At 39.9% G+C, this 13,417-nt stretch overlaps 1 protein-coding gene across 9 annotated transcripts in view; it reads left to right on the top strand.

Moving 5' to 3' along the window:
- The window catches only part of DST (dystonin), a gene marked incomplete at its 5' end in the record, with an annotated part of 396,243 nt that overhangs the window by 219,997 nt on the left and 162,829 nt on the right, over positions 1 to 13,417 (top strand). For all 9 annotated transcript variants that reach the window (XM_081141256.1, XM_081141254.1, XM_081141253.1 and 6 more), the window contains 5 exons: positions 7,010 to 7,122; positions 7,218 to 7,324; positions 9,697 to 9,816; positions 12,067 to 12,162; positions 12,260 to 12,387. In XM_081141256.1, coding sequence (XP_080997382.1) covers positions 7,010 to 7,122; positions 7,218 to 7,324; positions 9,697 to 9,816; positions 12,067 to 12,162; positions 12,260 to 12,387 — 564 coding nt within the window. The remainder of the gene's footprint in view (positions 1 to 7,009; positions 7,123 to 7,217; positions 7,325 to 9,696; positions 9,817 to 12,066; positions 12,163 to 12,259; positions 12,388 to 13,417) is intronic.

Raw genomic sequence — 13,417 nt, 5'->3', positions numbered from 1 at the left:
ATGCTCAACCGCTGAGCCACGCCCGGCCAGGCTCAAATCTCATCTTTCTGACTTCTCAGTATTGGATTCTCTTAACTACTCCTTTCTTCTGGAAATACTGTTTTTCTCTGGCTTTTGTAGAGCGACACTCCCCTGGCTTTTCCTCCTGTTTCTTGGGCTGCTCCCGCTCAGGGCCCTTTGCAGACTCCACCCCTTTCAGGGTAGGGAGTTTGCCTCGGCTGCCTGTTCAGCTTTCTCTCTGTGTCGACCCTCATCTATGACTACGCCCCTTGTTGCTGTAACCGGTGTTATACAGCTACGTTCCGTGGATTTGGCCTTCCGGCTGCCTCCCGGCCTGTTCACTTCTTCCCACTGCTACCACATTCTTTTGCAAGTCAGTATGGTCTCCTGCCTGGATTCTGGGGGAATGCTTTTACCACTTTAAATGGCTTCTCCATCAGACCTCAGATCTGATCATTTCATCTCTTATAACCCCCCCCAATGCATTTTAATGGTTTTCTATAGTTCTTGTAAAAATATCCAAAACCTTTGCAGAAGTTCATGAGGTTCTGCGTCGCCTTGGCCCCTGTCGTCCACCTAGCCTCATCTCTCACCGTGTGCCCCTTGCAGCTGGCTCCTCGCCCGTGCACTGGTCTCCTTGTGTTACCGGTGGAAGTGGGGGTCCCCTTTCCCCGCTGAGTGCTGGGGGTGGTGTCCTTACAATATCCTGAGAAAAAGAATTTTTTGAGACTTGCACGGGAGGATGAGTGATTTTTATTTGCATGGAATTATATCCCTGGGTTTCCAAAATCCCATTTACCATAATCCATTCCTGGAAGAAGTGTAGTTGGGGCTTCAGTAGAGCTAGAAGCAAAGCCAGCGTCCAAAGTTTCTGTTCCATTTTGCAGCCGGGTCCAGTTCAGCATCAGGCTAGTTGCAGTCCATTGGTCCATTGTGTGTGGGGTCCACATGGCTGTGGGCCATGGGGGTGAATGCAAGGGAGCCAAGAGAGGACACCTCCTGCAACAAGAGTCCCGGGGTGCCAAGAGTGCAAGAGCACCCTAGCACACAAGAGCCCAAAAGGGCTGCCAAGAGCCAAGAGAGCTAACTCCTTCGTTTAGGGGATTCAATATCCCAAATTTAGCGCCCTTGCAGTGGCCACACCCATCCTGGCCAATGACCTGTTGTTTCCAGGTATGACTGACAGCAAGCATCTTTGTTAGCCCCCCTGCAACTTTACTGAGCATGTGTCTGTCTCCCCTCTGTCCAGTCCCTTCCCCCAGTGCTCTTCGATCTTTGGGGAATAGACCCATGGCTCCCTGGGGAGTATAAAGCTTTAGCTTCCTGGTGAAGCTGTCTAAATGACATGCCTACAATATTTGGCTTTCCCGTTGCTTCTTTCCTGTTATTAATAACTAGGTTAATTACAATGGCATCACTGTACTCATGCTCCCTCCAGGCACAGAGCACATGCATGCCTTTGCCCTCCCTCTACCTGGGTTCTCTCCACCGGGTTTTCTCCTGGTTTACTCCCGAGCTCCCTTTGGAGCCTTGACCTCTCCATATACACAGTGCGTATATTCTAAGTGCCTTACAGCTGGGCATATGGTAGAAGCTTATTAAATATGAAGAAAAGGAGCGAACTTGCTAGTTTGTTGACTGGGAAGAATTATTTATAATTAGCATACCAAAGCACCAAGTTCTTCCTTCTCTGATTATATTTTCTTTATACTGTTTATATGCCAATATCTGCTTCTTTATAACGTGTCTACATTGCTCCTTATACTAAGTTTCACAAGTACTTTCACATGAATTCCGTCTTGAGTCCCTGAGCAAATCAGTTAGGTTCTTCAAACCTTATGCAGCAGGAGCCCCAAATGCCCCTCCTTTATCCCCACACATTTCCACATGCTCCTAGGGGTGACTAGAATTCTAGAATTCCTGATTTTCTGTCATTGCTGATTTTCATTTTCTGTGGAAGGGAACTGAGACAGGTTTCTGGATTAGTGTTCTAAGGTAAGCAGAGAGCAAGTTATGACTAAATTGCAGGACACTTGAATCACATCCTTAACTTTTTTCACGTCAATATAGCCATTACTCTCAAATATGTAAAAGTTGTCTTTAATTTTTTTTTTTAAATTGTAGTAAAATACACATCACATAAAATTTATCACCCTAATCATTTTTAAGTATACAGTAAAGTAGCATTAAGTACCTTCACGTTGTTGTGTAACTATCACTGCCATCCATTTCCAGAACTCTTTTCATCTTGCAAAACTGAGACAATATATCCATTAAAAAATAACTCCTGCCCGGCCGGGTGTGGCTCAGCGGTTGAGCATCGACCTAGGATCCAGGCGATCGGGGTTCGATTCCCGGTCAGGGCACATGCCCGGGTTGTGGGCTCAATCAATGACTCTCTCATCATTGATGTTTCTCTCTCTCTCTCCCTCTCCTTTCCTCTCTCTGAAATCAATAAAGATATGTTTAAAAAAAACAAAACCTCCCCATTTTCTCCCTCCCCCAGCTCCTAGCCACCACCCTTCTTCTTGCTATTGTCTCCTTTGTTAATTGAGAAAGAGAATTGTTTCCCACTGTCCTTCCAGATGGTCATATACCTCAAATCACAAAATTTAAGTGCTTTTGATTTTGATTTAAAGAAATGTTATCAAATGCTGTATTTTCCAGACTTCATCATTTACAGTGTATTCCAGAGCTGGGCTAACATGCAATGTCCCCACCCCCGACCCTAAATGTGTTCTTTTCCCCTAGATTTAAACAATAAAAACCAACATTGGAAAAGAGTTAAAAGGGTCACTGCCTCAGGAGGCACGTTAGTGTGTATGTCTGCTTTGTGTTTGTCTTGTAACAATCATCTGATAGTATTGCAGATTTTTAATAAATTGAGATATAATTGACATATAGCATATGAGTTTCAGGCGTACAAAGTAATGATTCTATATTTGTGTATACTGCAAAACGACCATCACAATAAGTCTAGTTAACATCTGTCATCACACATAGTTACAAAATTTTTTTCTTGTGATAAGAATTTTTAAGATCTACTCTCAGCAACTTTCAAATATGCAATACAGTACTATTAACTATAGTCACATTTTTCCCCAGAATCGTATCTAACGCTCATGTGAGCTAAAATACTCGTAAAGTGTTTGAGGAAAGAAAGCACTGTGAAGTGTCTATACCAAAAAAAAAAAAAAAATCTTTATTGATTTCAGAGAAAGGAAGGGAGAGGGAGAGAGAGATAGAAACATCAATGATGAGAGAGTCATTGATCAAGCCCGCAACCCGGGCATGTGCCCTGACCGGGAATCGAACCCCGATCGCCTGGATCGATGCTCAACCGCTGAGCCACGCCCATCCGGGCCAAAAAAATTTCTTATGCAATTTTAATGTCCTCTAGTTTGATTATCTGTCAGTGTGGATATCTTAATATTACATATATATGTTTCCATATACATGTACACATATGGATGCATGTGTATTTAAGTATATATGTATGTATGTATATATGCATGTGGGCATACATACCTATTTTGTCTAGGAGAATACTTTTTTTAAGATGAGTGCTGTATGCAAGGTAAGCATTACTTTTATCCAAAAATATTTTATATTGTAACAGCCATTTTTTCTTTTGGTACCTTTTTGTCTTATATTTTTGGAACAAATTAAGGGCACTAAGCATGCATATAAGTGGTTTGTTCTTTTTTCCCTCATTTTAAACTTCATCTTATGGCCTATTTTCATTTTAAACTTCTAATTTAAGATTTATGTTATTTTCTTATATTTTTATTTTTTGTAAGTTGTTTTTAATAAATTATAGAAAAAAGGCCGCCTACAGCCCTGGCGGGTGTTACTCAGTGGTTAGAGCGTTGGCCCACGCACCGAAGGGTCATGCGTTTGATCTCTGGTCAAGGGCACATATCTGGGCTGCAGGTTGATCCCTGGCCCCAAGCAAACAATCGATGTATATCTCTCTCCTATCGATCTTTCTCTCTTTTCCCCCTCCCTCAGTTCTACTCTCTCTAAAAATCAATGGAACATTATCCTCAGGGTGAGAATTAATTTTTTAAAAAGGTGGCCTATAAATATATGTTTTTAAAAATTGCAGTCCATGATGATTGAGTCATTCAGAAAAGATTGCATTATTATAGAATAATCAGGTAAGAGTTTGAATTGCCTCTTTTCCATAAAAAGACTAGTATATATTATTTTAGGTGACAGAGGATCATGTTGTGTGATTTTTAAAGGTTTCCAGGAATTAAGGAAATCAGGATAGTTAGTGCTTCACTGTCTAAACTAATCCAGGAACACGGTTGCTGCCTTCTGCACGTGACAGTGTAGTGTAGTCTTTGGTTAGTCAGACTTGAGATGGGAATGAAATTTCCTGTTAATGTCACACAAAAAGGTGAAATCCATCTTCTTTATGTAGAAAGTAGCTGAAGTTTTGAAAGCTTATATCATCCCAGTGAGACTGTGAAGAAAGGAAGAAGGTAGACAGGTCACAGCACGGGCCTCTTCTGGAAGCCCCAGATAAATAGGGGCAAAGCAGATCGCAGACGAAAAACACCCAGGCCCTTAGGAGGTGACTAGGAAAGGGGTAGGATTTTGAAAACTTTCAGGCTCTTACTTTTTCATAGTGGTTTTAAAATGCTATCCGTTTTCACTTTTTGCTTAATTCTGTCTACTGCAATTTTTTAATGGAGGAAAACCGTTTCAGTTTTTGTTCCATTAAAGTGTTAAATACGTGATAAAGAGGTGACTTATCCAAACTCACGTATTATACAGCTGCTTTTGTGCTGAAATGACTATGTCATTCAGAAGGAAGCTTTATGTTTTATTCTCTTACTCAAAAACTCGCTTCTTCAATGACTTGATTCATTCTGCCTGGGATTACTCAGTGTTCACGTCCCTTGCTAAGGGCAGGGTTGGCGGAACAACATGCTCTTTCTTGTTGGGGGATTTGGCAAGCTCAGAAAGGCTAGTTTTCATTTTTTCAAAATGTGTGAACTTTATGGAAGCAAAGCAGTTTTTGAACTTTAGATATTTGTTTTTGTCTAGACTGTTACACACACCAGTTTAGTAATCTTGAAGTTGGCAGTTTCTTCAGAATGGGTCTATGTGGAAAAAAAAGAGCTTCTATGTGAATAAAAAATGTTATTCCTAGAGGTATGTCGTTTAACTCTTCTATTGTCAGTGGATTTATTGTTTCTATTATAGTTGTAGGACCACTTTTCAGTGATCAAATTGGTGGCACGTAAAAAACAAATAATTTCCTAGGAAACATGTAGGTAGATAATGGTGGCTGTAGCGTAAGGTAATGAACACGTCAAAGAGCTGTAAAAGTGTAACTAGATTTCTTTGGAAGTCTGCTTTCTTATCAGATAAACATAGGAGTACAAATTGCTGTTTACGTTCATAAGATTAATGGTATATTTTCAGAGAGTTTCTCATGTAGACAGCCTTCCAAGTAGTATTCAAAATAATTTGCATTTCATTTGTCCCACTCTGCCTCTGAGCCCTCCCCTCTTCTGTGGTTCCCCAAGTGTGGAACCGGAAGATCTGTGGAATAGAGAGCCTTCTCTTAGAAGGTGATAAACAGGTTCTAACTCAGTGACTTTGGGACTGGGTGCCATTCTTTTTGAAGGCTTTACTGTTTTCACATTTGTGTCTGCATTCTTTTAATGCTTTATTTTGTGTGTGTTAATTCTCACCTGAGGATATTTTTCCCCATTGATTTTTAGTGAGAGTGAAAGGGAGGGATGGGGAAATGGGGGGGGGGGCGGAGAAAGAAAGAAACATTGATGTGAGAGAGACACATCGATTGGTTGCCTCCGGAATTTGCCCTGACTGGGTCTGGGATTGAACCCACAACCCAGGTACCTGCCCTTGACCAGAAATCGAACCCACGACCCTTTGGTGGGTGGGCTGATGCTCTAACCACTGAGCACCGGCCAGGGCTCATGCTTTATTTTTGAGATGAAAGTTTCCTGACTGGCTTCTGGCCTTGAGTAAAGTTTCCAACTGCCATATTTTGCCTCCTAATTTAAGGAGGATTTTAGAAGTCTTTTCTTGTCTCATACAAATAGAGATAGCTTCAAAGTATCCCTGTGGTTAAGAGTATCGTGTAAGTCTCACAAATTAGAAAGAGATGAAGTCTGAGGTGTGAGCATGTGTTTGTGTGTGTGTGCAAACATACATGTTTGTGAGGATACAAACTTTGTTTATTTAGTTATTAATGGTTGAAATTTCTAACCAACCTATTTACCGACTTATATGCAGGTGTTTTTTGAATGTCTAACCAAGTGTATGCCACTCTTTATCTCAGCGGAAGGATACAATACAAATGTGTATTAACATATGGTATTTGGCATTGACCAGTCGGGAGAAACAAGATGTGCATGCACATTAAACACTGAATTCGTGGGGCAAGGAAGTATGTGATTGTTCTAAATGCCAAATTGACTGGCCCAGGCCCAGGAGTATTAGGAGTTCAGGGAATAGAGAGAGAAAAAGGAGAGCCGGGAAGATGAGTGAGGGCTCCACAGAGGAGGGGGGCTTGGCCTCTGCTTTGGAGAATGCATAGGATTGGAGAAGACGACAGTGAGGGGAATGACACCCTGGATGGGGGATGCCCTGGGCTTGGCTTTGAACTGAATATAAGCTTTTGTGTGGGGAGAAACATTGAGAGGATGCTGGTTGGGTTGGAGGGATGCTGTTGAGTAGTGGAGCTTACGTAGGTTGAATGAGAAAGATATCCATGTAGATTCTGATTATGAGGGATTTGTAGGCCTTGCCAAAAGTTACATATGTTCAGATTTTTATATTTTCCTCATTACACTTGCCTTTGCCAAACAAGTTTCTGAGAGAAGCAATGTTTGATGAAAATATCCTCAGCACAGGCTTAATATTCATAGTTGCAGCAGTTGCTATATAAATAGATACACATGTAAATACAATGTTGAATTGTCACGTGAGAAAATGTAATTAATCACATGCATTTTTTTCCTAGGCCGGACCTGATAGACATGAATACTGTTGCTGTTCAAAGCAACCTTGCAAATTTAGAGCATGCTTTTTATGTAGCAGAAAAAATTGGTGTTATCAGACTTCTGGATCCTGAAGGTGAGCTGTTGTCTTGACTAGATGTGAACTGGCATGAAGGTTTGATCAAAAGCAATCTGTCAACATTTTGAAATAATATATGTTGCTGCTTTTAGATGTTGATGTTTCCTCTCCTGATGAAAAATCAGTAATAACGTATGTGTCATCTCTCTATGATGCATTTCCCAAAGTCCCTGAAGGTGGTGAAGGAATCGGTGCAAATGTAAGTATTGATTTCTTCCATTCTAGAAGCTTCTGACTCAGCAACACCCAGTTCCCTAGTTCACTGAATTTTTTGATAGTGCTTTTTATCTTAAATATCAAATATCTTTAACAGAACTTGAGTTAATATGCTGTTTATTAAACTGATATTGCGTGCATTTTAATGGTTCCATTCCACCATTAAAATTGAAATATAACAAAAAATGTGTTCTGTGTCATAAAGTAGGCTGATATTCAGAGTTCCTTGTCATTTCATAAATAATAGCTATAAACCATTGAATTTTGGAGATTTTCATTTTTTAACTTGCTACTATTTTACAGCTGCTCTATTTGATGTAGTTGTATAGATTATCTCATACTTGAAGTCACTGTCAAGTTTATTAACTCATATGATCCCAAGAGAGAAGTTGGTTTGGTATTGTTTCTTTGCTTTAACAGTGAGACCCAGAGGAAGGTTATTTATTTTGCCAAATTAACAGAGCTCCTTTGTAAGCAGGGAAAGGTCTCTGACACACAGCTTTGGACTCTTTATTAGTCCACAATTTGCCAAAGGTTTGTGTAATTCAGTGCAATCATACATTTTTTAGTGGTCATGCTAACAAGTGCTTATGCATTTCTGAAAGAGACAGGAAACCCTATTACGCGTTACGCATTTGAGGATGAGCACCCCTCATTTTGGGCTTCTCCCCTCCTCCTTGCAGATACCATTAAAAATTTTTATTTTAAAGATTTAGGAGCTCATCTTGGTGAGCTCTCTTTTTTGGTCTTTTACTTCACCTCTGTATACTATTGTTTTGTTTTATTTTGTTTTGTTTTTTGTGTTGGCTGTTGTCATTTAAAAATGTTGTTTAAATTTATTTTTATTAAGAGTATTACAGATGTCCCCCACTTCTCCCCTCTTTCCCTGCTGCACCCAGCTCCCGCCTTATCCCAGGCCTCCACCTCACTATTGTCTGTGTCCACTGACTATGCATATGTGCCTGAAAATTCTTTGGTTGACTCTTCCCCAATTAATCTCTTCCCACCCTCCTTGTTTAGACTGATTTCCATTCTCTTCCTCTGGCTCTTTCTCTCAAAGGTCTTATCTGTCCTTTTGATCCCTAAGGTTGTTCATCTTCTGCTCTGATTCAGTGCAGTTCTCCAAGGACTTAGTGTTGAGTGTTGCTTGGGAATGTTTCTTGTGGCCATTCCTTGCTTTATTGTCTCAATACCTCCATCCCATTCCTGACTCTAATCTCTTCACACTAGAACCAGGATGATAGCTTTCTCATGGTTTTCCATCTCCTATATTTTTCTCTTCCCATCAACTGCACATTGTTGCCAAATTAGCTTAAAAACTTTCAGTGGCTCCGTATGGCTTCCAGGATTAAATCCAATCTAGATACTCTGACATTCAAAATTCTGCATATATTAATTCTGCTTGTCTTCATTTTTAGCTTATGATATCTCAACAGGAACTGTTTGCTGGTAGCCAGGGCATTTCTATTTTAGAGTCCTGACTCACTTGGGACTCCCCTATCTTTTATCCACTCCTCTCTGCCCCCCACCAACAATTACTTATGGGAAGTTTTAGAACTGCTCAGGGACTGCGTCTCCCGGGAAGCCTGTAGTGACCATTTTAGGCACCCTTTTGCTTACCTGATTCTTATCTCAACTTCTAGCATATACTACCAGTTATTTCAACACAATTAAATACTGCTTTTCATTTTGTTCAGATGTTCATATTTTGAATCTCTCTTGTTTCCACATCTAGACAGTAACTCTTTGATAATAGTTATTATGTCCTAAAGCATTATATTTTTATTACAACGGTTAGCACAATGCTTTGAACATAATGAGCACTCATCAAATACTTAATTGAATATAGTAGTTGACAGCCTTCCAGTTTCCTCCATTTTTAAAAAGTTTGCTAAACTAGTACTTGAGTAATCTCACCACACACGTTTTCTGTAGGTTTCATTCCTGTCTAGTTTCTTAATTAGGTCTTTTGAGTTTCACACATACAGTGGACCTAGATCTAAAAAGGTTGGCAGAGTGGCAGCTAACTTGGCTTATATCCCCTATCATTCCCCCTTTTTGAGCCCCTGGCAGGTTGACTGTGGAAGTTTTTTCTGCGGTGCCCAGGCAGCCACTGTCTCTGGCTCGGATTGGCAGTCATCAGGCTAGTCTTAGGGTCAGATGTTGATAGCCTGCCTTTAAGCTGTCTATGTGGAAAGGATTGGGACTGCATGGCGAGTAAGAAAACATTTAGCCAGCTCTCTCTGTCAGGCTTAAAGATATTTAAATTCACAGAATGACCGCCGATTAAACTGTATTAGATGTGAATGTTACTACCTACAGACGTGGGCCCTTTCTGTCGTTTTATTGTTCTAGGATGTTGAAGTCAAGTGGATTGAATACCAGAATATGGTGAACTACCTCATCCAGTGGATTCGACACCATGTGACCACAATGTCCGAGAGAACATTTCCCAATAACCCTGTAGAACTAAAGGTCAGTGGCACTACAAGAGTTAAGTGGGATTGACTTGATTATTACACTCTTAAATAATGCTGTAATAATTCTCTTATTTAAGTTTTTATTTATTGATTGATCTGAGAGAGAGAGAGAAAGGAACATCAATTTGTTGTTCCACTTATTTATGCATTCATTGGTTGATTCTTGAATATGCCCTGATTGGGAATTGAACCCACAACCTTGGCGTATCCAGATGATGCTCTAATCAACTGAGCTACCTGGCCAGGGTAATTCTATTATTTAGAAGTTCAAACAAAATTGCCCTTGGCAAGACACTAATAAGTAGGCATTTTTAAAAATGTACTCATCTCCCTATTATACCGAGAAAGTGGAGGTAAATATTAATAATTAAAACATAATAGCAAAAATATCTTTAAGAAATTTATAATCCCTTCGCTTTGAATTGAGAGTTTTAAGGTTTGAGAGAGTCTCTGGAAGTGACCTTGCCAAATTGTTCTTCGTGCGTGGGAAATGCTTGGAGCCCACCAGATGGCTGGGGTAGGAGGGACCCTGGGAAGCTTGCACAAGGGTGACCATGGTTGGGAGTGTGCCTGTTAAAAACTGCTTCAGAGGCTTCTTTTGTATAGCAAGAGGTCCATACTGTATTTCACTATGAATTTGAAAATACATATCTCACCTCCAGTATAAGTGAATTCATGGTTTAGTAAAACATTTGCTACTACTAAAAAACAGGTCTAACTCTTTGAGGCAAAGACATTATAGAAATATAAAGGACATTATAGATATAGAAACTTAATTGGAGAATGTGTTATCTCATTTTGTATATTAGGATTTGTAATAGCAAAATACTCTGCTTTCTTTCAAGAAATGGACATTGTGAATATTAACAGCGAAGTCTAAGTCCTTGAATTATAAGCTTTGTTTTCATGATCATGCTGGAGTCACAAAAACTTTAATGACCCAGAGTGGGCCTAGTCAAGTTCTTCACTGTGTTCATGTATCGGTACAGAACATCTGTGAAGCAGCCCTTCATTCACATTGCCACAGGGGGTTTGTCCTTGGCACAAAGTCACTTGGCGTGTGTTGATACAATGCTTTTTAAGTGTTCTAGAGTTGTTTGTGTAAAGCCTCCCTATGTGGATGTAAACCTTTCCAGGGCCAGAACAATTTCCCTCTTCTGTCACCATGTCTACCACGAACAGCGTTTAGCCTGTAATGGTATTCGGTGCTTGTCTTGAAACATTGTGTCCTAAGCTCAAAACAATTTTCAGATTTCAAATGCAAATTATTTCCAAATGGATTCATATTGTCCAGACACTTGGGTAAATTTGTACTGGCTTTTGATTAATGCAGATTCTTAAAGTTTCGGAAAACATTTGACTGATTACCCAGGGTTACTTGCTGGTGCCTAGGATAGGATGTAATATAAAAAAGAAAACATATATGGGGAAAATGCTAGTAATTTTATTAGCCGGCAAAACATTGAATGGAGTTCTTCAGAAATGTGTCTGCCTGAAGATTAAAAGGACTTTTTTTAAAACAGCATTAACCAGGATGAAATAATCGGTATATACTTATTAAATATGGAGATGTTTTATCTACATAATTTTATGAAGGTCCTTTTTAGTACATATAATGAGATTCAAAATTAGTATCTGCAAACTAGATAATAATTTAATTATATGGTTGAAATATCTATAATAAAGCCATAACCATTGATATCTATCTTTGTTTACTAAGAGATCTGTTTAACTTAGCCAGTGGGACATTGACCCCCAATTTTAGCTTTATCTATATGATAAAAATCCTGTTTTCAAGGATAGATCCATGGACTAGACAAGAACAGGTGTTTTGGGTCCCCCCCCTCCCCCCTTTATGGAAATTGTATCAGATTATTTTTCCAAAAGCTAATTTGCCACAGTTGGAAAGTACATTTAACTTTAAAGGAGGTGTTTTCTTGTTTGTATGATGAGAGACTTAGTAGAGCCATAGTAAGCACTACCATGGTTTATTATTATCCAGATACCTGTGTGGCACCTGCTGAGTCATGGTTCACATCAGTAGTTACGCCCTCATCAAGTCCTATGTAACCCGGTTGCCAACTAGCTGGCAATCGGTATAGGCCTTGAGTATTGATTTTATAAAGGAATTTCACAGAATGTATATGACACACACAGTCAGTAGCATTTGAAGTGTTAATGTTACGCCCTAATGAAAACAGGTCTTTGAAGTTGGAGCATTGATTTATTTTCCCTTTCATTTTAGGCACTTTACAATCAGTATTTACAGTTTAAAGAAACAGAAATTCCACCAAAGGAGACAGAAAAATCAAAAATCAAACGTTTATATAAATTATTAGAGGTAAGCAGACATTTCCTTGTATTGTCAACTATAATCGTTATTCATTTATTTATTTTTACATATTTGTTTTGCATTAATTTTTTTGTGTGTTCTCAAGATTTGGATAGAATTTGGACGCATCAAACTCCTTCAAGGTTATCATCCAAATGACATAGAAAAAGAGTGGGGGAAGCTCATCATTGCCATGCTCGAGAGGGAGAAGGCCCTTCGTCCAGAGGTGGAAAGGTAAGCTGAGTTCTTTCTGCCATGGAAACGGGGGTGGTGGTCTCTTTGTTCTCATGGAAAGAACTTATGTTTTGGAGCCAGGAGCACCTAGCACCAACATTTACCTTTTCCATTTCCTTGGCTTTGTGACCGTGGATAAGTCATTCAGTCTTTCTGATGCTTCATTTTCTTATCTAGGAACTCTTGTAAGAGGTTTGAGGGATTAAATCAGTGAAGTAATGTTCAAAAAGGACCTGATAGGCCGGGTTGGTGTGTGAAGTCTCATCTGATAATGTGATTACAGGTTTAAAACCTACCAAATTACCCAGGAGAATTTCCCAAACTGACTTTTAAATCAACAGGGCCTGGATCCCGAACCTTATAGGTCAATAATGAATTTATTTGTTTCTTATATTTTTGGCTATGACCCTCTTTCTTCGGGGCAGTGGAAACCAGAGTCTAGTCTGCCTCCCTTTAAAGAGTAGTGAGGTGACTTCCAGAAAACAATCAGTAAATATCAGGTTAATTCCCTTTCAGACAACTTCTACCAATGCATTTGTTCCATGAAATTGTCACCAACTCTTCATCACTCTGTCTCTCCCACTATACCCAGTGGCCCTGGAAGGTGCGTCAGGAGACACTTGTTGGATGCATTTGTCTTCATTCTAGTCCTTTCCTCACAACCTAGTGGGAGTTGGGATCTCTGTTCCTCATTATCTGTGAGCTCCACAGGGGCAGGGGCTTCCTCCACCTCTCAGCCTTTCCCACACACACCCTCCTTGCCCTGGCTGTCTCTTGGGAGTTCCGACGTGCCAAGGTCCCACCCTCCTCCATACCCAGGAGGTCTGCAACCCTCTGCTCTTTTGGCAGGGAAGTCTATTTCATTCTCCCCCTCTTTTCTCCTAATCATTTTCAGATCTTGGCTCCAATGTTACTTCCTCAAGAAACTTTCCATGGTCTCCTAGGCTGGTTCAGATGTCTTGTTTATTATAACTCCCATATTTACATGTATTGTTCCTTTATGGCACTTACCTCGGTTGTAATTTTATAT

The sequence above is a fragment of the Miniopterus schreibersii genome (assembly GCF_964146895.1).
Source record: "Miniopterus schreibersii genome assembly, chromosome: 6".
NCBI lineage: Eukaryota > Metazoa > Chordata > Mammalia > Chiroptera > Miniopteridae > Miniopterus > Miniopterus schreibersii.
The sequence above is the reverse complement of the archived record's forward strand: the minus strand, read 5'-3'. Positions and strand labels throughout refer to the sequence as shown.